The sequence below is a fragment of the Scyliorhinus torazame genome, chromosome 1 (genome assembly GCF_047496885.1).
Source record: "Scyliorhinus torazame isolate Kashiwa2021f chromosome 1, sScyTor2.1, whole genome shotgun sequence".
NCBI classification, from domain to species: Eukaryota; Metazoa; Chordata; class Chondrichthyes; order Carcharhiniformes; family Scyliorhinidae; genus Scyliorhinus; species Scyliorhinus torazame.
Genome location: NC_092707.1, coordinates 32,414,948 through 32,438,795, shown reverse-complemented (window position 1 = coordinate 32,438,795; position 23,848 = coordinate 32,414,948). Strand labels below are relative to the sequence as shown.

Sequence of the window (23,848 nt, the reverse complement as noted above, 5' to 3'; positions counted from 1 at the left end):
GAGGCTGCAGAAAGATTTAGACAGTTTAGGAGAGTGGTCCAAGAAGTGGCTGATGAAATTCAACGTGGGCAAGTGCGAGGTCTTGCACTTTGGAAAAAAGAATAGAGGCATGGACTATTTTCTAAACGGTGACAAAATTCATAATGCTGAAGTGCAAAGGGACTTGGGAGTCCTAGTCCAGGATTCGCTAAAGGTAAACATGCAGGTTGAGTCCGTAATTAAGAAAGCAAATGCAATGTTGTCATTTATCTCAAGAGGCTTGGAATATAAAAGCAGGGATGTACTTCTGAAGCTTTATAAAGCAGTAGTTAGGCCCCATTTAGAATACTGTGAGCAACTTTGGGCCCCACACCTCAGGAAGGACATACTGGCACTGGAGCGGGTCCAGCGGAGATTCACACGGATGATCCCAGGAACGGTAGGCCTAACATACGATGAACGTCTGAGGATCCTGGGATTATATTCATTGGAGTTCAGGAGGTTGAGGGGAGATCTAATAGAAACTTACAAGATAATGAATGACTTAGATAGGGTGGACATAGGGAAGTTGTTTCCATTAGCAGGGAAGACTAGGACCCGGGGGTGCAGCCTTATAATAAAAGGGAGTCACTTTAGAACAGAGATGAGGAGAAATTTCTTCAGCCAGAGAGTGGTGGGTCTGTGGAATTCATTTCCACAGAGGGCGGTGGAGGCCGGGACGTTGAGTGTCTTTAAGACAGAAGTTGATAAATTCTTGATTTCTCGAGGAATTAAGGGCTATGGAGAGAGAGCGAGTAAATGGAGTTGAAATCAGCCATGATTGAATGGTGGAGTGGACTCGATGGGCCGAATGGCCTTACTTCCGCTCCTATGTCTTATGGTCTTACACACAGAGGTGACACGACCACAGGAGGGCATTACACCAACCCATATATAAAGGACACCACACACATAATCTGCCTCTTTCCAGTGGAGACAGTCAGTGAGTAGAGACACAGGGTTGATTCAATATCACTCCCACCACGTGGATTGCAGCAACTGGTTAGTCAGTCTGGGTAGCTATAGTAGGATTAGCAATAGTGTTGAACCCGAGTAATAGAAGTGTAAATAGTTTAATAAACGTGTTGAAGTTATCTCCACGTCTGAACCTTCCTTTGTCAAGTGCACCACAAGGAAGCCGCTTATGTTACACCTAGAACATAACAAATCAACCGCGGAGTACGCCGCATCACCGGGGGGCCATTGCCAGAGGCCCGCCCAGCAATCCTCTGTTCCCGACCGGCCGAGTTCCCGACGGCGTGGAACTAACCCCTAATGCCGGTCGGGATGCTGGCGTGGCGGCTGCGCACTCAGTCCCCGGCCGCCCTGGTCGGAGGCGGGGGGATCGGAGGCCGGAGGTGGCCTTATAGGCAGCTGGGGATAAGATCTGCGGGGTTAGATGCTCAGGCGTGCCGCCAGTCGGGGGGGGGTCTCATTTCTTGGTGTGGCTCCGCGGTCCGTGCCCGCCATGGAGCTCAGCGCGGCTGCTAGGGGCCCCCGCCGTGCGCATACGCAGACTCTGAGCAGGAAGTGTGGGGGCCCGTATCTGCAGCTAAAGTTGCAAGATTTACTCCGGGTCCCTGCTAGCCCCCTGCAGGGCATCGAATTAGTCCAACCTTTGTATGGGAATTTCAGGAGTAAAACTCCACCGCTTTTATGCCGCCTTGGGGACATAATCTCATTTTGGGAGAATCCAGCTCATGGTACATTTTGGCTAAATTTAAAGCCTTCAATTTCGTCATTTACTGAGGCAAAATAAGTAACATTTGGATTTGTTCATATTTAGTGTAACACCTAGTCCTCAAACCACCAGAATAATCACCTCTGTTCTACCACTGTCAGCCTCAAGAGGAAATTATGGCCTCTCTAACAGTTATTTGGAATTAAAAGGGTGTGTTTATACAATCAAAGTAACAATAACTAATTTCCTGTTATAGCTGTGAGAACATTCATATAATTTCACAACTAAATAATTTGTTAACTGCTTTTGTATTTTACTTCCTGTTCTACTACAGAAATTCCAGTGGTTTTATCAAAGCAGAATTGATGAGGGCTCTTCTTAAAGGGTGACACCCGAAACCTTGCAATGCAACATGCACAATGACTTTTACATAATATGGAGATGCCGGCGTTGGACTGGGGTGAGCACAGTAAGAAGTCTTACAACACCAGGTTAAAGTCCAACAGGTTTGTTTCGATGTCACTAGCTTTCGGAGCGCTGCTCCTTCCTCAGGTGAATGAAGAGGTATGCTCCAGAAACATATATATAGACAGATTCAAAGATGCCAGACAATGCTTGGATTGCGAGCATTAGCAAGTGATTAAATCTTTACAGATCCAGAGATGGGGTAACCCCAGGTTAAAGAGGTGTGAATTGTGTCAAGCCAGGACAGTTGGTAGGATTTCGCAGGCCAGATGGTGGGGGATGAATGTAATGCAACATGAATCCCAGGTCCCGGTTGAGGCCACACTCATGTGTGTGGAACTTGGCTATAAGCTTCTGCTCGGCGATTCTGCGTTGTTGCGCGACCTGAAGGCCGCCTTGGAGAACGCATACCCGGAGATAATAGGCATTCCATGGGCTTCACGGGAGTGTTAATTAGATAAAATTCCATGTTTTAGGACAGTTTACCTACCACAAGCTTGGGCAAAGAGAGTGGTTTTTAAAAGTGTGATTTAAAAGTAGGTTGGAGAAATAAATAAGTGGAGAGGTTTGGGGAGGGAATGCCAGAGCTCTGGGCCGAGGCAGCTGCAGGCACCTCATTCATACAGCGATAGAAAACTGTAATGAACGAGAGGCCAGAATTGGAGGACTGCAGAGATCTTGGACGGTTTGTAGGGCTGGATGGGGGGGGGGGGGGGGGGGGGTCTCAGACTCCGTGGGGAACAAGGCTATGAAATAATTTGAAGACAATGGTGAGAATTCTAGAATCGAGGTGTTGCTAGGTCAACAAGCACAAGGGCGACAGGCGAGTGAGACTTGGTGCGAGTTAATCTCGCACTTCCAAGTGATGTGTCTTCTGTGCCTCTCCAATATATTTTGCTTTTAGTTTCACCCCAACAGTGAAATGCTGGAATCTTTTAATCACGATTGGCAGTACTTATCACAGATTATTCTTGCTGTTCATTTGTAATGAATCTACTTGTACCCGCGAACCAAAATATCACTCACTGGCTTCATCCGAGTCATAAAGATCCCCTTCCTCATCCTCCTGCTGTTGCGCCTGTTGGCGTGTGGTAGGAGGCAGTGTTGAGGCTGCACTTTGTGCTGTATACTGTGGATTCTGGCGGACAGCTCTCTCCTCCTTCACCATGGTGTAACTTGTATCAGGTGGTGGGGTGGGCTGATTGGTCCCTGAATGCGACAAGGAGGGAGGACCTCCCACTGTCAGAGAGAAAACAAACAAAATAAAGCAGAGCAAAATAATTTCTTCTTCACTTTAAGGTTTAGCAACTGCTGGATGACAGAATGTTCCAAGGTGAAACTAGGGATCCAGAAGCAGGAAGGACTGAAATGAGAAATGAGACACTGAGAATGGAGCTGTTCATAACCATTCTTACTTGACATTTGTTCTGGATATCTGGGAGTGATTCCCTGACCTGGTCTATGGGTTCCAGGGGCACCTGTGAACAGGAAGACCAGAAATATGTCAGTCCAATTAGCTTGAAGAGTTGAAGCTCTCTCACAATGACTGGAGAAAAAGAACCAGAATGGAGTTTCATGAAGGAGCACTAATTAATTATAATGGTGAAGGATATTCTTAGGAGAGCGATTTCTGCTGGAACGTTCATTCTGTACAAAAGTAAATTACTTGCCATTATTGCATTTGAAATTCTTCTATTACCAGTGATGGAAATTCAAATTAAATCTTCCTTGCTGTCTGGCAACTGTGATGTTGACAGTGACTGTGGGTGTCATGTGTGCATCCAGGATACAATATGGGGGTTTGTCAAGCGGAGGGGGGAGAAGCTATGAGACTGCGTGAGAGTGAGTCGTGGGCCCTTGCTCATGGAAAACCATACTTCAAGTTTAGATTTCTGCAGGTTACTCAACAGCATTAAACACTGGATTTCAGGGCAGGGTGGCAAGACACTTTGGTGCAGTATGCAAGGTGCTTTGAAATCATGGATTCTTTAATGAAATGTCATACTGGAATAGACAGCAAGGTATCTTAAGAATAGTTTTAGTATTCCGGTTGCGGCTATGCCTCGGTAGGTCTCACGTTCGGCAGCTCCCGCCGGGAACGGACTTTTGGGCTCTTCAGAGGGGCCCCAACGGCAGTTGTTCGATGGCTCCCAGTGTGGGAAGGTGACAGCAAGGTTCTCCCGACATTATATGGATTGGACCAGGAGTGAAGCGGTTAAAAAAGTGATCCTGGTGCAGCGGAAGGTGCGAGGGGGGAAAAGCAAGATGGCGGCGGGTGGAGACCAAGCAGTGTGGTCGCAGGAGCAGCAGGAATTCCTTAAACGCTGCTTTGCGGAGCTGAAGACAGAAATGCTGCAGCCAATGAAGGCGGCAATTGAGAAGCTTGTGGAGACCCAGAAGGCCCAAGGGGCGGCGATCCAGGAGGTGCGGAAAAAAGTCTCGGAGAACGAGGACGAGATCTTGGGCCTGGCGGTGAAGGTGGAGGCGAAAGAGGTGGTAGGAAAAATTTGAGGACCTGGAGAATAGGTCGAGGAGGAAGAATCTTCGGATTCTGGGTCTCCCTGAAGGAGTGGAGGGGCCCGATGCCAGGGCATATATGAGAACGATGCTCAATTCGCTGATGGGCGCGGGAGCTTTCCCGAGGCCCTTGGAGCTGGATGGGGCTCATCGGGTCCTGGCAAGGAGACCCAAAGCCAACGAGCCGCCAAGGGCTGTAGTGGTGCGGTTCCACCGCCTTATAGACAGAGAGTCTGTCCTGAGATGGGCCAAAAAAGAGTGGAGCAGTAGGTGGGAGAACACGGAGATCCGTATTTACCAGGACTGGAGTGCGGAGGTGGCTAAGAAGAGAGCTGGTTTCAACCGGGCTAAGGCGGTTCTTCATCGGAAGGGGGTGAAGTTCGGGATGCTGCAGCCAGAGTGATTGTGGGACATGTTCCAAGATCGGCACCACTATTTTGAAACACCTGATGAGGCATGGAACTTTATACAGACTGAAAAGTTGGACTCAAACTGAGGGTTGGTCGTGGGGGGACGTTTACTGTGTTTACTGCGTTTGGGGAATGTTCTTTTGTTTCGGTCCTGGGTGGGGATGGGTGAATGGATGTGATGTGGGGGCTGTGGGAGAGTGTGGGCGTCGGTGCTGGAGGGGCAGGGCCCCACGGAAGAAGAGGGGGAGTGGAGGCGCGGGGATGGGGAGTTGGGTTAAGGCCGCAAAAAGGAGATGCGCCAGAGCCAGCTCAGACGGAAAACGCGGACTTTTTCCCGCGCTAGGGAAAGATGGGGGCAGTGCTGGAGAGGAGCGCACGCTGACTGCCAAGTGGTGGGGGGATTCTCACACTGGGGGGTCGATGGAATGGCGGGAGACGCTGGGGTCAGCAGGAGTCAGCTGATTTACGGGACTGTCCTGGGGGGAGCAAAATGGCTAGATGAGGATCTGGCGGGAGGAACTGGGTTGCTGGTGCATTGGCCAAAGGGGAGCTGGAAGTAGGAGAGGTAGTCGGGGCGGGGGTCCGCCGCCTGGGGGACTGGAGGGTGCGGGAGGCGCGGAAACGTGGCTGGACGAGAAAAGGAGATGGCTAGCCGACAAGGGGGGGGGGGGGGGCGAGTAGCTCCCCAATCCGGCTGATAACTTGGAATGTGAGGGGCCTGAACGGGCTGGTCAAGAGGGTCCGGGTGTTCACGCACTTAAAGGGACTGAAGGCGGACGTGGCCATGCTCCAGGAGACACATCTGAAGGTGGCGGACCAGATTAGGCTGAGAAAGGGATGGGTAGGGTAGGTCTTTCATTCAGGGCTGGATGCGAAGAACAGAGGGGTTGCAATACTGGTGGGGAAGCGGGTGTCGTTTGAGGCACTGAATATTGTAGTGGATAATGGAGGTCGATATGTGATGGTGAGAGGTAGGTTGCAGGGGGTGCGGGTGGTACTGGTAAACGTATACGCCCCGAACTGGGATGATGCCGGATTTATAAAACGCATGTTGGGTCGGATTCCGGATTTGGAGGTAGGAAGCTTGATAATGGGGGGGGTACTTTAACACGGTGCTGGACCCAGCACTGGACTGTTCTCGGTCCAGGACGGGTAAGAGGCCGGCTGCGGCCAAAGTGCTCAGGGGGTTTATGGACCAAATGGGGGGAGTGGATCCATGGAGGTTTGCCAGGCCGCAGGCCAGGGAATTTTCCTTCTTTTCCCACGTCCATAGAGCCTACTCCCGGATAGATTTTTTCATTTTGAGTAGGGCGCTAATCCCGAAAGTGGAGGGAACGGAATACTCGGCCATAGCCATCTTGGACCACGCCCCGCATTGGGTGGAGCTGGAGTTGGGGGAGGAGAGGGACCAGCGCCCGCTGTGGCGCCTTGATGTGGGACTGTTGGCGGATGAGGGTGTGTGCGGGTGGGTGCGGGGGTGCATTGAAAGATACTTGGAGGCCAATGACAACGGGGAGGTGCAGGTGGGGGTAGTCTGGGATGTGTTGAAGGCGGTGGTCAGGGGAGAGCTAATCTCCATTAGGGCCCACAGGGAGAGGTTGGTGGGGGAGATTTTAAGGGTGGACGGGAGGTATGCAGAGGCCCCCGAGGAGCGGCTACTTAGGGAGCGACGGAACCTCCAGACGGAATTCGACCTGATGACCACGGGGAAAGCAAAGGCACAGTGGAGGAAAGCGCAAGGGGCGGTTTATGAGTATGTGGAGAAGGCGAGTCGGATGCTGGCACATCAGCTTCGTAAGAGGGAGGCAGCAAGGGAGATTGGTGGAGTTAGGGATAGAGGGGGGAATACGGTGCGGAGTGCGGTGAGAATAAACAAGGTATTTAGGGACTTCTATGGGATCTGTACATATATCGCCATCCTTCACTGTCGCTGGTCAAAATTCTGGAACTTTCTTTCGAGCAGCATGCACCTATACCTCAGGGACTGCAATGGTTCAAGAAGGCAACTCACCACCACATTCTGAAGGGCATCTAGGGACGGGCAATAAATGTTGCCCTAACCGGCGACACCCTCATCCCATAAATGAATAAAAGGAATATACTGAATGTTAGTATTGTGATGAATGTAAGAAAATGGTATTTGATAAGGTTTTTAAAAGCCTGGGTTAAGGTATACATTTGTGGCATCAATATTATTAAAGAACCTAGGTTAAGGTATCCAAACTGTGTGTCTGCTTAAAGCTGCAATTAAGAAGTTGTAAAACGGGCCCTCAGGGACAGGAAGGAGAGGGCGGCTAGGCAGCAGCTGGTTGACTCCATATTGGGTGTGTAAAGCTATTTATTTGATATTAGTGTTGTTAATTCTGTGTTTAAATTAAAGTTGTTTTTACATAAAAGATAGCTATTGGTCAGAGTCATCACTGCTTTCCTCAGTTTTACAAATTCAAAAAAAATTGTTTCAGGTTCTTGTCTGGTATCCTAACAAATATTGGGATCTGGTCCAGTTTCCTAACACTATGCAACTTTACTGTTGATTGACTTTCGCGGGTCATGTTATTTTTCCAAGAGTTTTAAAAATATATTTGTTCACAGGATGAGAGCATCGCTGGCAAGGACCAAAATTGTTGCCTTTCTCTAATAAGGAAGGCGGTACTGGGTGAAAATGTGGTCACATTGCAAATAGTTTGCATGTACAGACTTCACAGACACTAACTGCATTAATATGGAAATGCTGAGGTCACAGTGCTGATTTGATGCAAATGAATAGGTCCAGTCTTGCTGGTAATAGAGGCTAAACAAAGTGAAAATGAATGTTTCTACCCACTTGAATTCTAAAATGTCAACCTATTTGAAGTGGCCGAGAACCAGCTGTATGCAGCAGAGAAATAAAGTGCTGTAAAAAAATTACATCATTCCTCGTCACCAGCGATTTTCTGTCCTTTTTAAAAAATCTTCAACCATTAATTTTCAGACCTTTTTGGTTTTGGCCGCTCTCGATCCCTGGAGGTACTTACTTGCTTGAGGTGGCTGCGCAGGGTTAGTTTGGTGAGGAGAGGAAGGTGGTCGTGAACCCTGAGCCGAGATGTGACGTCGTCCACCTGAGAACGATGAGCAGGTGAGAACAAATGTCAGCAAGGAGACTTTACTTCGCAGTAATGGACAGAAAAAACACTTTTAAAGACAAAAGTCAACAGCAGTTGTCATAATCCAGACAAAAATAAAATAATGTACATGTTAAGCATCCACGTGCCAAAGTTCAGCAACTAACACATTATATGAAAAAATCTCTTTAAACATGAACTTAATACTATCGTTTATTTCAATGCTCAGAACCTGTATTAAAATACAATTTCTGACATTTATGTAGCACTGAAGTCCTCTGAAAATGTTTCACTCAATGAATGACTGTGACATGCTATATCTGTTGTTATATTAGAGACATACTTTGGATGAGCAAAATTGCATAAGCAGTAATTAGATGAATAACTGGTTAATTTGCTTTGTGTGTGTGTTGACTTAAGAAAATCTGTTGATCGATTGCCAGGAGAACTAAAGGTTTCTTTTTATTCGAGTTTTTCCATTTTTACAATTAATGCAACAAACCCTCAAAACTGGTACAGTATAGCATGCATATTTCACCCTGTATGCATTCAGAAAACAGGAGGACACCAATGAAGTTCGTAATCATTACGCCCGGCGCTTCCATTTATACAAAAATAAACATTGAAAAGGCAAGCGAGAGGATGGGGGGGGGGGATAACGCCATGAAAACATGGCAAAATGATGCACACCTTAGCATACAGTTTGCTAAAGACAAAGTTACATAGCTTATAAAAAACCTTGCAGGAGTAAGTCAGACCTTACAAAACATATATATTTGAGATAGGAGTCCTATACTTTTCGGAAGGCATCCAATTTAGATTGGAGGATACAGGTCAGGAATTCTATTAGGATACATTCCACGGGGCAGCACGGTAGCATTGTGGATAGCACAATTGCTTCACAGCTCCAGGGTCCCAGGTTCGATTCCGGCTTGGGTCACTGTCTGTGCGGAGTCTGCACATCCTCCCCGTGTGTGCGTGGGTTTCCTCCGGGTGCTCCGGTTTCCTCCCACAGTCCAAAGAAGTGTAGGTTAGGTGGATTGGCCATGATAAATTGCTCTTAGTGTCCAAAATTGCCCTTAGTGTTGGGTGGAGTTACTGGGTTATGGGGATAGGGTGGAGGTGTTGACTTTGGGTAGGGTGCTCTTACCAAGAGCCGGTGCAGACTCGATTGGCCGAATGGCCTCCTTCTGCACTGTAAATTCTATGATAATCTATGATGAGGTGAGTGACATCAAGGCAGCATTTGATTGAATATGGCATCAAGGAGCTCGAGTAAAACTGGAGTCAATGGGAATCGGGGAAAACTTTTGTTACGACACCCTGGGCTGGTGCGTGGTCAATTCTAGTCCCACAGGCCCCAGAGTCTGTTCATATCAGATATTAGAGGATGTATGGTAGAACCTGCACTACAGGTTCACCTGGGCCCCTGCCTGCTGGCTCCGCCCAGGAGGCGGGATATAAATATGCGTGTCCTCCAGCTCGCAGCCATTTCACCAGCTGCTGTGGGAGGCCACACATCTGATAGCAATAAAGCCTCAGTTTGGATTCAACTTTCGTCTTTAGTCAAATTGATCGTGCCTCAAATTATTGCTATCAGTTTCGAAGGATGGACCTCCGTGTTAAACCGGATCGTCTGCAGCTGGATCTGCACTCAAGCGACGGCAGAAAGGACTTCCAGCACTGGCTAGCTTGCTTCGAAGCGTATATCAACGCGGCACCAACCCCTGTTCCGAGGCTCAGAAGATTCAGATCTTATATTCCAGACTGAGCTCCAAAGTCTTCCCACTAATCCAGGATGCGCCGAACTACGCCAAAGCCATAACTCGACTCAAGGACAACTACGAGCAGAAGACAAACACGCTCTTCGCCAGGCACGCGCTCGCCACTCGCTCTCAACTACCTGCTGAGTCCACTGAAGACTTCTGGAGGGCCCTAATCCCACTAGTCCGGCACTGTGACTGCCAGGACATTACAGCCAAGGAACACTCAGACCTCCTTATGCGGGACGCCTTTGTGACTGGAATTGGGTCAGATATCATACGCCAGCGGCTCCTCAAAGGGGCCACGCACGACGTCGCAGAGACTAAAATGCTATCGCTCCCCATGACGGTCGCCGTGTGCAACGTCCAGTCCTACGCCCCCAAGCGCGCGCCCCACCCCACCTACGCTTCCTAAGCCTGCGGGAAGAAGGGCCACTTCGCCGCGGTGTGCCAGGCCCGCTCAGTAGCCGCGATCGCCCCCACCCCCCAGTCACAGTCAATGGGCGCCGCCATTTCCTCCTCCCCCAGACCACATGTGACCAGTGGGCGCCGCCATCTTCCCCTCTGCGCAACACGTGCGTTTCATGGGCACCGCCATCTTGTCCCACTCCCACAACATGCGTTCCATGGGCGCCGCCATTTTGTAACCCGCAAGATCTTCGTGCGCCGCCATCTTGTCTACCCCTCAGCACATGGGCACCACCAGCGTTCGAGGACCTGAACTCAACGGCCGCCCCATTACCCGACGACCAACCAAGGCTCGCCTCCATGTCACTCGACCAGTCTCGCCCGCATAACCTGACCAACCATCCACCAGCGTGAAAGTCGACGGCTATGTAACCTCTTGCCTGCTAGACTTTGGGAGCACTGAAAGCTTCATACACCCGGATATGGTAAGGCCCTGCTCCTTCACGATACACCCCGCCAATCAAAAAATCTCCCTGGCCTCCGTATCCCATTGCGTAGCAATCCGGTTGTACTGTAAGGTCACGCTCACGCCCCAGGGCATAGAATTCCACGGCTTCCGCCTCTGCGTTCTCCCTAACCTCTGCGCTGCACTAATCCTCAGCCTGGATTTCCAGTGTAACCTCCAGAGCCTAACCCTGAAATTTGGCGGACCCTTACCACCCCTTACAGTGTGCAGCCTCGCGACCCTAAAGATCGATCCACCTTCCCTCTTTGCCAATCTAACTCCAGATTGCAAACCCATCGCCACCAGGAGCAGACGGTGCAGTACACAGGACAAGACCTTCATCATGTCCGAAGTCCAGCAGCTGCTTCGGGAAGGCTTCATCGAGGCCAGCAACAGCCCCTGGAGAGCTCAAGTGGTAGTAGTTAAAACTGGGGAGAAACACCGAATGGTCGTGAACTACAGCCAGACCATCAACCGGTACACGCAGCTCGACACGTACCCCCTCCCACGCATATCTGATATGGTCAATCAGATTGCACAGTATCGGGTCTTCTCAACGGTAGACCTGAAATCCGCCTACCACCAGCTCCCCATCCGTAAATCAGACCGTCCATACACCGCCTTCGAGGCAGACGGCCTCCTATACCATTTCCTTAGGGTCCCCTTCGGCGCCACTAAGGTGATCTAGGTCTTCCAAAGGGAGATGGACCAAATGGTCGACCGTTACGGTTTGCGGGCCACGTTTCCGTACCTAGACAATGTCACCATCTGCGGCCATGATCAGCAGGATCACGACGCCAAGCTCGCTAAATTTCTCCACACCGCTACTCTCCTAAACCTCACTTACAACAAGGAGAAGTGCGTGTTCAGCACGAACCGCTTAGCCATCCTTGGCTCTGTGGTCCAGAACGGAGTTCTGGGGCCCGATCCCGACCGCATGCGCCTCCTCATGGAGCTCTCCTTCCCCCAAGGCCCTCAAACGATGCCTGGGGTTCTTTTCATATTACGCTCAGTGGGTCCCAAACTATGCGGACAAGGCCCGCCCACTCATACAGTCCACCCAGTTTCCCCTGACAGCCGAGGCGCAACAGACCTTCGCCCGGATCAGAGCTGATATTGCCAAGGCCACAATGCACGCTGTTGAGGAAACACTGCCCTTCCAAGTAGGAAGCGACGCATCAGACGTCGCCCTTGCCGCCACCCTCAATCAGGCAGGCAGGCCCGTGGCATTCTTTTCCCGCACCCTTCATGCCTCCGAAATTCGGCACTCCTCCGTCGAAAAAGTGGACCAAGCTATCGTTGAAGCTGTGTGGCATTGGAGGCATTACCTGGCTGGCAGGAGATTCACTCTCCTCACTGACCAACGGTCGGTAGCCTTTATGTTCAACAACACACAGCGGGGCAAGATCAAAAATGATAAAATCTTGCGGTGGAGAATCGAGCTCTCCACTTACGAGATTATGTATCGCCCTGGCAAACTCAACGAACCTCCAGATGCCCTATCCTGAGGTACATGTGCCAGCGCACAGGTAGACCGACTCTGGACCCTGCACAACAGCCTTTGTCACCCAGGAGTCACACGATTGTACCACTTCATTAAGGCATGAAATTTGCCCTACTCCGTCGAGGAAGTAAGGACAATCACCAGGGACTGCCAAGTCTGTGCGGAGTGTAAGCTGCACTTCTACCGACCGGACCGCGCACGCCTGGTGAAGGCCTCCCGCCCTTTGAACGCCTCAGCGCGGACTTCAAAGGCTCCCTCCCCTCCACCGATCGTCATACATATTTCCTCAGTGTGATCGACGAATACTCCCGGTTCCCCTTCGCCATCCCATGCCCCGACATGACGTCTGCCACCATCATTAAAGCCCTAAATTTGATCTTCACTCTGTTCGGTTTCCCCGCCTACATCCACAGTGACAGGGGATCCTCATTCATGAACGATGAGCTGCGTCAGTTCCAGCTCAGCAGGGGCATCGCCTACAGCAGAACGACAAGCTACAACCCCCGGGGAAACGGACAGATAGAAAGGGAGAATGGGACAATATGGAGGGCCGTCTGGTTGGCCCTACGGTCCAAAAACCTCCCGTCCTCCCGCTGGCAAGAGGTCCTCCCTGATGCACTACATTCCATTCGCTCATTACTCTGCACTGCCACTAACAATACACCACATGAACGCCTTTTTGCCTTCCCCAGGAAGTCCACATCCGGGGTGTCGCTCCCGACTTGGCTCGCAGCTCCGGGAACTGCGCTTCTCCGTAAACATGTCCGACTCCCAAGACGGACTCGTTAGTGGAGAGGGTACACTTGCTCCACTCAAACCCCCAGTACGCCTACGTGGCATTCCCCGCCGGCCGCCAGGATACCGTCTCCCTCAGGGACCTAGCACAGCAGGTTCCACCCCCACAGAGAGACATGACGGATGTTGAGGCTAAGGATGGATGTTTAAATACTCTAGGTCAAGTCGGCATAAGGAAGGGGGAAGTTTTGGGTATTCTAAAAGGCATTAAGGTGGACAAGTCCCCAGGTCCGGATGGGATCTATCCCAGGTTACTGAGGGAAGCGAGGGAAGAAATAGCTGGGGCCTTAACAGGTATCTTTGCAGTATCCTTGAGCACGGGTGAGATCCCGGAGGACTGGAGAATTGCTAATGTTGTCCCTCTGTTTAAGAAGGGTAGCAGGGATAATCTAGGGAATTATAGACCTGTGAGCTTGACGTCAGTGGTAGACAAACTGTTGGAGAAAATACTGAGGGATAGGATCTATTCACATTTGGAAGAAAATAGACTGATCAGTGATAGGCAACATGGTTTTGTGCAGGGAGGGTCGTGTCTTACAAACCTAATAGAATTCTTCGAGAAAGTGACAACGTTAATTGATGATGGAAGGGCAGTAGATGTCATATACATGGACTTCAGTAAGGTGTTTGATAAAGTTTCCCATGGCAGGTTGATGGAAAAAGTGAAGTCGTATGGGGTTCAGGGTGTACTAGCTAGATGGATAAAGAACTGGCTGGATAACAGGAGATAGAGAGTAGTGGTAGAAGGGTGCGTATGACACGGGCGAGAATGAGTGGGTTCTTTCAGGGGGTAGTAGATGAGTGTGAGAGGTGTGGGTGGGGGCCAGCGAATCACGCACACATGTTTTGGGGTTGCGAAAAAGTGGAAAGATTCTGGGCAGGAGTGTTTGCGGTTTTAGCCAGGATAGTGGAGGAGGAGGTGGACCCGGATCCTTTGGTGGCGTATGTAAAGTACGTATTAACTTCATACGTAAAGTATGAGTTAAGGGGGCTCTTCAGAGGGGTTTGAGGAAAGGTGGGAGATGTTTGTGACTGTGTTTGAGTGGCTCTTCGTCGCGGGAGGGGGGTGAAAAAGAGGAAACATCTGTACAGACTGTATAGTTGATTGTAGGGAAGCATGTTTCCCAGGGTGTTTGATCCCTGTTTTGATCCATGTTTGTAATAAAATACATTTAAAAAAAAGTCAATGGCCATCATAATATCAGCAGTCATCAGCTGTTATGCCTTCGAGAATGCCGGATCGAGAGCCCGCCCAAAGAGTAATTTTTAAAATAATCTGTATTGTCACAAGTAGGCTTACATTAATACTGCAATGAAGTTACTTTGAAAAGCCCCCAGTCGCCACATTCCGACACCTGTTCAGGTACACAGAGGGAGAATTCAGAATGTCCAAATTACCTAACAGCACGTCTTTCGGGACTTGTGGGAGGAAACCGGAGCACCCGGAGGAAACACGCACAGACACGGGGAGAACGTGCCGACTCCGCACAGACAGTGACCCAGCGGGGAATCGAACCTGGGACTCTGGCGCTGTGAAGCCACAACGTTAACCACTGTGCTACCCTGCTGCCCACGTTACAAGTCGCCATGTTGAGGAGTTGGCTCCACCCCAGTTCCATCTGACTGCTCTCTTTTGTCGACGATTTTCGAAGGAATTCTCAGCATTTTGTCACCAATGTTTAACCAGAAATCTTTCAGGGACATAATCTGGGATTCTCAATCCCGGATTGGTATATATGGGCTGAATGAGAGCGATAAATTAGAGGATCAGAGAATGTACAGCACAGAGCCCACAGAAACACAGCTATTTCTGTGCTCGTGTGACACCCTGTGGTGGTATGTATTAGGGGTAATACGGTACACCAGGAATGCCGAGGAGCTATTGGAGGACAGATGCTGGATCCCGATTGGATCCTCCACCTACTGGGCTCCACCCAGATAGGAGGGGTATAAGAACCTGGGTTTAATCCCCGCAGCTGCATTCTGTGACTGAGCTGCTGGGGAACGTGTCTGAACAAGTCTGCTCAATAAAGCCTCGATTGAAGTTCTTTACGTCTCGCCTCGTGTGTGATCGATGGTGCTACAATTTATTGAGCAGACTTAAAAAGGAATATGGAGCTCCGGATCACCCCGGAGTGCCTGCGAATCAGCCCCCACGCAGCAAACGCAACATCCGTGTTTCAACACTGGCTGGCGTGCTTTGAGGGATACCCCCGGCAGACCAACAGAAGACCAGAAGATGCAGGTCCTGCATTCCAGGGTGAGTCCCGAAATCTACTCACTCATCGAGGGCGCGGAAGAATTCCCAGAGGCGATCAACTTGCTGAAGGAGATCTACATTAAGCCCCTCAACCAGGTCGACGCACGCTACCAGCTCGCGACGAGACGACAAATCCCCGGGGAATCGCTAGACGATTTCTTCAACGCTCTAACGATCCTGGGACGAAACTGCAACTGCCTAGCGGTTACGGCGAACGAACATACGGACCTCCTGATCAGAGACGCTTACGTAGCAGGTTTGGCATCGTCGCAAATTCGCCAGAGATTTTTAGAGAAAGACTCTCTCGGACTCACAGAGGTACGGGCCCTCGCAGCCTCCCTCGACGTGGCCTCCCAAAACGCCCGCGCCTATGCCCCCGACCGCGCTGCAGCCCCTTAGGCTCCGTGGACCCCCGCCGCGACCGACCCCCCGGCAACCCCAACCCCTCCGCAAGCGTGCGCAGCCAGAATCCCAGACCACCCGGGGGGCCCCCGCTGCTACTTTTGTGGGCAGTCAAAACACCCCCGCCAGCGCTGCAAGGCCCGCTCGGCCACCTGCAAAAGCTGCGGTAAAAAGGGGCACTACGCAGCGGTGTGCCAGTCCCGTGGGGTCGCCGCTATCTCCGGGGAACAAATGGGACCACGGGCTCAACCCCCCCAGCGACCCACGGGCGGCCAACGGGAGCCGCCATTTTGGACCCCGGACACCACGAGGGGGGGACGGGCGCCTCCATCTTCCTACCCACAGGCCGCGTGCAATCCATGGGAGCGGCCATTTTGTCCACCCCCGGCCGCGTGCGACTCATGGGAGCGGCCATTTTGTCCACCCCCGGTCGCGTGCGATCCATGGACGCTGCCATCTTGGCTGACAGGCAAGGACCCGGCGTGGACGGCTCCACACTGCCTGAAGACAACGATCTGATACACCAACCACGTTTGGCATCGGTGACCCTCGACCAGTCGCGGCCCCGGACGCTCCAGACGACAACGACAAAGGTGCTGGTGAACGGCCACGAGACGCCGTGTTTGATCGACTCGGGGAGCACGGAGAGTTTTATTCACCCGGACACGGTAAGACGCTGTTCCCTTGTAATTCGGCCAAGCACCCAAAATTTTTTCCTGGCGGCGGGGTCCCACTCCGTTGAAATCAAAGGGTTCTGCATCGCAAACCTAACGGTGCAGGGGAGAGAGTTCAAAAATTACCGGCTGTACGTCCTTCCCCACCTCTGCGCTCCCACCCTCCTGGGGTTGGACTTCCAATGCAGCCTCCAGAGCTTAACATTTAAATTTGGCTGCCCTATACCCCCACTGACTATCTGCGGCCTCGCGACACTCAGGGAACCGCCCTCCCTGTTTGCGAACCTCACCCCGGATTGCAAACTCGTCACCACTAGGAGCAGACGGTACAGCACCCAGGACCGGACGTTTATCAGGTCCGAAGTCCAGCGGCTGCTGAAGGAAGGCATAATCCAGGCCAGCAATAGTCCCTGGAGAGCCCAGGTGGTAGTAGTGAGAAGTAGTGGGGAGAAGCAAAGGATGGTCGTAGACTACAGTCAGACCATCAACAGGTACACGCAGCTAGATGCGTACCCTCTTCCCCACATATCCGACATGGTCAATCGGATTGCACAGTACAAGGTCTTCTCCACCGTGGACCTTAAGTCCGCCTATCACCAGCTCCCCATTCGCCTCGGTGACCTCAAGTATACTGCCTTCGAAGCAGACGGGCGGCTATACCACTTCTTCAGGGTTCCATTCGGCGTCACGAACGGAGTCTCGGTCTTCCAACGAGAGATGGACCGAATGGTCGACCAGCACGGTTTACGGGCCACGTTCCCGTACCTCGACAACGTCACCATCTGCGGCCACGACCAGCAGGACCACGACGCCAACCTCCGCAAATTCCTCCAGACTGCTAACGCCCTCAACCTCACCTACAACGAGGAAAAATGCGTGTTTAGCACTGACCGTCTAGCCATCCTTGGCTACGTAGTGCGTAATGGAGTGATAGGCCCCGACCCCGAACGCATGCGCCCCCTCATGGAGTTCCCTCTCCCCCACTGTACCAAAGCCCTGAAACGCTGCCTGGGCTTCTTTTCTTATTACGCCCAGTGGGTCCCCCAGTACGCAGACAAGGCCCGCCCACTAATCCAGTCCACTACTTTTCCCCTGTCGACAGAGGCCCGCCAGGCCTTCAGCCGCATCAAAACGGATATTGCAAAGGCCACGATGCGCGCCATCGACGAGTCCCTCCCCTTCCAAGTCGAGAGCGACGCGTCCGACGTAGCTCTGGCGGCCACGCTCAACCAAGCAGGCAGACCCGTGGCCTTTTTCTCCCGGACCCTTCACGCTTCGGAAATTCGCCACTCCTCAGTAGAAAAGGAGGCCCAAGCCATAGTGGAAGCTGTGCGACATTGGAGGCATTACCTAGCCGGTAGGAGATTCACTCTCCTCACTGACCAACAGTCGGTAGCCTTTATGTTCGATAATGCACAGCAGGGCAAGATAAAAAACGACAAGATCCTACGGTGGAGGATCGAACTCTCCACCTACAACTACGAGATCTTATACCATCCCGGAAAGCTGAATGAGCCGTCCGATGCCCTATCTCGCGGCACTTGTGCCAACGCACAAGTGGACCGTCTCCAAGCCCTCCACGAGGACCTCTGCCACCCGGGGGTCACTCGTTTCTACCACTTCATAAAGGCTCGCAACCTCCCGTACTCCGTCGAGGACGTCCGAACAGTCACCAGGAACTGCCAAATCTGCGCAGAATGCAAACCGCATTTTTTCAGGCCAGATAGAGCGCACCTGATAAAGGCTTCCCGTCCCTTTGAACGCCTCCGTTTGGATTTCAAAGGCCCCCTCCCCTCCACCGATCGCAACACGTACTTTCTTAACGTCGTTGACGAATACTCCCGCTTCCCCTTCGCCATCCCCTGCCCCGACATGACCGCGGCCACAATCATTAAAGCCCTCGGCACCATCTTTACCTTGTTCGGTTTCACCGCCTACATCCATAGCGACAGGGGGTCCTCCTTCATGAGTGACGAGCTGCGTCAATTCCTGCTCAGCAAGGGCATAGCATCGAGCAGGACGACCAGCTACAACCCCCGGGGGAACAGGCAGGTAGAGAGGGAGAACGGAACAGTCTGGAACAGTCCTACGGTCTAGGAGTCTCCCAACTTCCCGCTGGCAGGAATTCCTCCCGGATGCCCTTCATTCTATCCGGTCCCTGCTGTGTACCACCACTAACCAAACGCCTCACGAGCGCCTCCTTGTCTTCTCTAGGAGGTCCGCTTCTGGAACGTCACTTCCGACCTGGCTGGCGGCCCCGGGACCCATCCTGCTCCGGAAACATGTGCGGGTGCACAAATCAGACCCACTGGTGGAAAAGGTACATCTACTCCACGCAAACCCGCAGTACGCCTACGTGGCGTACCCAGACGGCCGACAGGATACGGTCTCTCTGCGGGACCTGGCGCCCGCTGGAGCTCCCCCCCCCCCAACACAAATCACCTCCCCCTCACTCCCGCCGGTGCACCCCACAGCTACCCCCTTCCCGGGGGGATCGGTCCTCCTCCCAGGCCCGTCCAGGAGTAAGGAAACAGAAGGGGACAGCGCGATGCTCCCAGAGTCGACCGGACCCGAGCCAGCACCACCACCCGGGCTGAGACGATCGGAAAGGGCGACCAGAGCACCATCTCGACTCATTGAATCGACTTAAGATGTTTATAATTCAGTGGTTTAGTAAAGCGGCATTGTTGTAAATAGTTAACGCTGCTAATCGGGTAAAATGTGAATAATTCGGTGGCCCGGTAAAAGCGGCATGGTTGTATATAGTTCAATGGTTAAGGTACCGACCCTGTAAACCCCTACCACCATACCACCCACCACCCCGCTGGGTTCTTTTTTAACAAGGGGAGAATGTGGTGGTATGTATTAGGGGTAATACGGTACACCAGGAATGCCGAGGAGCTATTGGAGGACAGATGCTGGATCCCGATTGGATCCTCCACCTACTGGGCTCCACCCAGATAGGAGGGGTATAAGAACCTGGGTTTAATCCCCGCAGCTGCATTCTGTGACTGAGCTGCTGGGGAACGTGTCTGAACAAGTCTGCTCAATAAAGCCTCGATTGAAGTTCTTTACGCCTCGCCTCGTGTGTGATCGATGGTGCTACACACCCAAAACATCTAACAAAATAGCTCTCAGAAATTTCTCACACACTTGACTGGGCTTGCAATTATTTACTTTGAAGAAGAAAAGTTTATTGAATTTAAGTATTCATGGTACTTAAAAGTTTAAATAAACAAAATCCAAGATGTTCAATAATGCTTTATAGGATTTGGGAGACGTGTGTTCAGCAGGTCTCTCAAAAAGGTTCTGAGTCAGGTACGGTTGAACATTATGGTCGGGATTATGTGCCCGCTTTCGTCGCGAGGGCAAACGACAAAACGGATGCAAAATATCGCTGCCATGATCTCGTTTTCTGACTTCCCTTGCCGGTGAAGTAATGAGATTCCTGCTTGAAAAGGAGGAAAACTCATTTCAATAAATTGCCAGAACATTAAAAGGGCTTTCTCATCATCTGTTCCCCTCACATTAGGAATCTCCCCCTCTCTGACGTGGTTTACAGCTGCTTTATTAAAAATGGCCACCAGGCGAAGGGGCCTGATGGGCACGCACTGGTGAATATGGCAGTGGCGGGGGCAATGACAGGGGGCAGTGTCAAGGGATCCCCTCTCTGGAACTCCATTGTGGCGGGGGTGGGCTCCCCTTGTGTGTGTTGGGGGGTGGGGGTCTCCATGTAACTGGCGTAGGAGATTTCTTTTATTTGTAATCGGAGATAGGGATTTCCAGATTTTCCAGCCTTCCCCACCAGCGTGACACTGTGGGTCACTCCTGCAGATTTGTTTTGCAAAGAGTGCTGTACTATCTGGTGAGAAAAACTGGCTGTACAGCCGGTAAGCTCCATGCCTGTTTTCTCGCCTCAGCCAGCACGCTGGCGATATTTTCCTACTTTGGCACAGTGTGTTTATTGATAACACATAACTTTGTACCTATATACAACATAGCCCAGACTGTGAGCTAACTCCAGGTTTGCTTCGAGTCTAGGTCCAGTGCATAACTGACTCTAGTCTCAGGACATGTGTCTCTTTACCTCACACTGTGTAGGTACTGTTTCCCAGTCCCACGTTAACCCTTGCAATGCCAAACACGCTTATGCTACAGGATATAGAACCTTCCTTAGAAAATGGACGGCTAGATTTAAGCATTTTACATAGGAGGGTGGTGAATGTGTGGAATGGACTGTTCAAGTTGACATTGTGAAGTCATAACGGTGTGAACAAATGCAAGGGAGAATTGTGCAGATGTTTAAGAGAGTGGGCAATTGAGAGTTTTCAGGCTGGCTCTTCTTTCCCAGTTCTGTTTCTTTCTATGTTTCTAATCACTGATAGGGGAAACATGTCCTTGGTTTAACATCTCACCAAAAGGGAATTGGTATCTCCTGACAGTACAGTCGTCCCTCAACACAAAAGTGAGAGCCTAGACCAGCATGTTTCAAAGAGTGGGTCGCGGGTGAGTGTCAGAAGGGTCGCGGAGTGAAGGGTCACGGTGTTCGGGGTCACTGAGTGAAGGGTCGCGGAGTTAAGGGTCGCAGAGTTAAGGGTCCCGGTGTTAAGGATTGCTGAGTGAAGTGTCGCGGAGTGAAGGGTTGCGGAGTGAAGGTCGCTGAGTGAAGGGTTGCGGAGTGAAGGTCGCTGAGTGAAGGGTTGCGGAGTTAAGGGTCGCGGAGTTTGTCAGTCCAGTCCCAAGGCTGGATTTCCGGGTCCCCCCTGTTTCACATGACCCGCCTGCTCAGGCCTCACGAGAAAATCTGAGGTCAAGTTTTAGTTGAAGGACTTGTTTTGTAAATACCCGCTTTCCTCGTGGTCAAGCAGGAATTCTAACTGCAGCCGACAGCTTTACTGGAAAAGGCATTGAGACAGGATTTTGGGTTTGGATTCAGTCATGTAAGTGATCCAGCCCGTGGTGCTGTGCTGAATACACACGAGCAGAGCGAGGTTACCATCCCGAGCACTAGCTCATATTTATACGGGAATTGGAGCTAGGATAGGATATTTTAATTATTCTCAGCATTTATTGGAAGCTGAGTTTGTGTGTGGAATTCTAGTTCAAGACCAGATGAAAAGATGCCACCCTCGTTTCTGTGGGGCCCACCCCACATAAACTGCACTTCATTCCTGCTCCACGGAAACTGCACTTCATTCCCACCCCACAGAAACTGCATTTCATTCCCGCTCCACAGAAACTGCACTTCATTCCCGCTCCACAGAAACTGCATTTCATTCCCGCTCCACAGAAACTGCACTTCATTCCTGCTCCACGGAAACTGCACTTCATTCCCACCCCACAGAAACTGCATTTCATTCCCGCTCCACAGAAACTGCACTTCATTCCCGCTCCACAGAAACTGCATTTCATTCCCGCTCCACAGAAACTGCACTTCATTCCCGCTCCACAGAAACTGCACTTCATTCCCGCTCCACAGAAACTGCACTTCATTCCCGCTCCACAGAAACTGCACTTCATTCCCGCTCCACAGAAACTGCACTTCATTCCCGCTCCACAGAAACTGCACTTCATTCCCGCTCCACAGAAACTGCACTTCATTCCCGCTCCACAGAAACTGCACTTCATTCCCGCTCCACAGAAACTGCACTTCATTCCCGCTCCACAGAAACTGCATTTCATTCCCCCCCCCACAGAAACTGCACTTCATTCCCGCTCCACAGAAACTGCATTTCATTCCCGCCCCACAGAAACTGCATTTCATTCCCCCCCCCACAGAAACTGCAATTCATTCCCACTCCACAGACACTGCAATTCATTCCCTCTCCACAGAAACTGCACTTCATTCCCGCTCCACAGAAACTGCACTTCATTCCCGCTCCACAGAAACTGCACTTCATTCCCACCCCACATAAACTGCACTTCATTCCTGCTCCACGGAAACTGCACTTCATTCCCACCCCACAGAAACTGCATTTCATTCCCGCTCCACAGAAACTGCACTTCATTCCCGCTCCACAGAAACTGCATTTCATTCCCGCTCCACAGAAACTGCACTTCATTCCCGCTCCACAGAAACTGCACTTCATTCCCGCTCCGCAGAAACTGCACTTCATTCCCGCTCCACAGAAACTGCACTTCATTCCCACACCACAGAAACTGCACTTCATTCCGTCCCACAGACACTGCACTTCATTCCCGCTCCACAGAAACTACACTTCATTCCCGCTCCACAGAAACTGCTCTTCATTCCCGCCCCACAGAATCTGCACTTCATTCCCGCCCCACAGAAACTGCACTTCATTCCCGCTCCACAGAAACTGCATTTCATTCCCGCTCCACAGAAACTGCACTTGATTCCCGCTCCACAGAAACTGCACTTCATTCCCGCTCCACAGAAACTGCTCTTCATTCCCGCCCCACAGAAACTGCACTTCATTCCCGCTCCACAGAAACTGCACTTCATTCCCGCTGGACAGAAACTACACTTCATTCCCGCTCCACAGAAACTGCACTACATTCATGCTCCACAGAAACTACACTTCATTCCCGCACCACAGAAACTGCACTTCATTCCCGCTCCACAGAAACTGCACTTCATTCCCGCTGGACAGAAACTACACTTCATTCCCGCTCCACAGAAACTGCACTACATTCATGCTCCACAGAAACTACACTTCATTCCCGCTCCACAGAAACTGCACTTCATTCCGTCCCACAGACACTGCACTTCATTCCCGCTCCACAGAAACTGCACTTCATTCCCGCTCCACAGAAACTGCACTTCATTCCCGCTCCACAGAAACTGCACTTCATTCCCGCTCCACAGAAACTGAACTTCATTCCCGCTCCACAGAAACTGCACTTCATTCCCGCTCCACAGAAACTGCACTACATTCATGCTCCACAGAAACTGCACTTCATTCCCGCACCACAGAAACTGCACTTCATTCCCACTCCACAGAAACTGCACTTCATTCCCGCCCCACAGAAACTGCACTTCATTCCCGCTCCACAGAAACTGCACTTCATTCCCGCCCCACAGAAACTGCATTTCATTCCCGCCCCACAGAAACTGCATTTCATTCCCCCCCCCACAGAAACTGCACTTCATTCCCACTCCACAGACACTGCAATTCATTCCCGCTCCACAGAAACTGCACTTCATTCCCGCTCCACAGAAACTGCACTTCATTCCGTCCCACAGACACTGCACTTCATTCCCACCCCACAGAAACTGCATTTCATTCCCGCTCCACAGAAACTGCACTTCATTATCGCTCCACAGAAACTGCACTTCATTCCCGCTCCACAGAAACTGCTCTTCATTCCCGCCCCACAGAAA

At 51.3% G+C, this 23,848-nt stretch overlaps 1 protein-coding gene across 5 annotated transcripts in view; it reads right to left on the bottom strand.

The window, feature by feature from the left end:
- LOC140395261 (rabphilin-3A-like) overlaps positions 1–23,848 on the bottom strand; it is a 545,215-nt gene that overhangs the window by 69,167 nt on the left and 452,200 nt on the right. For 4 of the 5 annotated variants that reach the window (XM_072482954.1, XM_072482865.1, XM_072483035.1 and 1 more), the window contains 3 exons: positions 8,106–8,189; positions 3,580–3,642; positions 3,191–3,403 (listed from right to left, as the gene is read on the bottom strand). In XM_072482954.1, coding sequence (XP_072339055.1) covers positions 3,191–3,403; positions 3,580–3,642; positions 8,106–8,189 — 360 coding nt within the window. The remainder of the gene's footprint in view (positions 1–3,190; positions 3,404–3,579; positions 3,643–8,105; positions 8,190–23,848) is intronic. The other variant, XM_072483205.1, reaches the window with a different exon arrangement.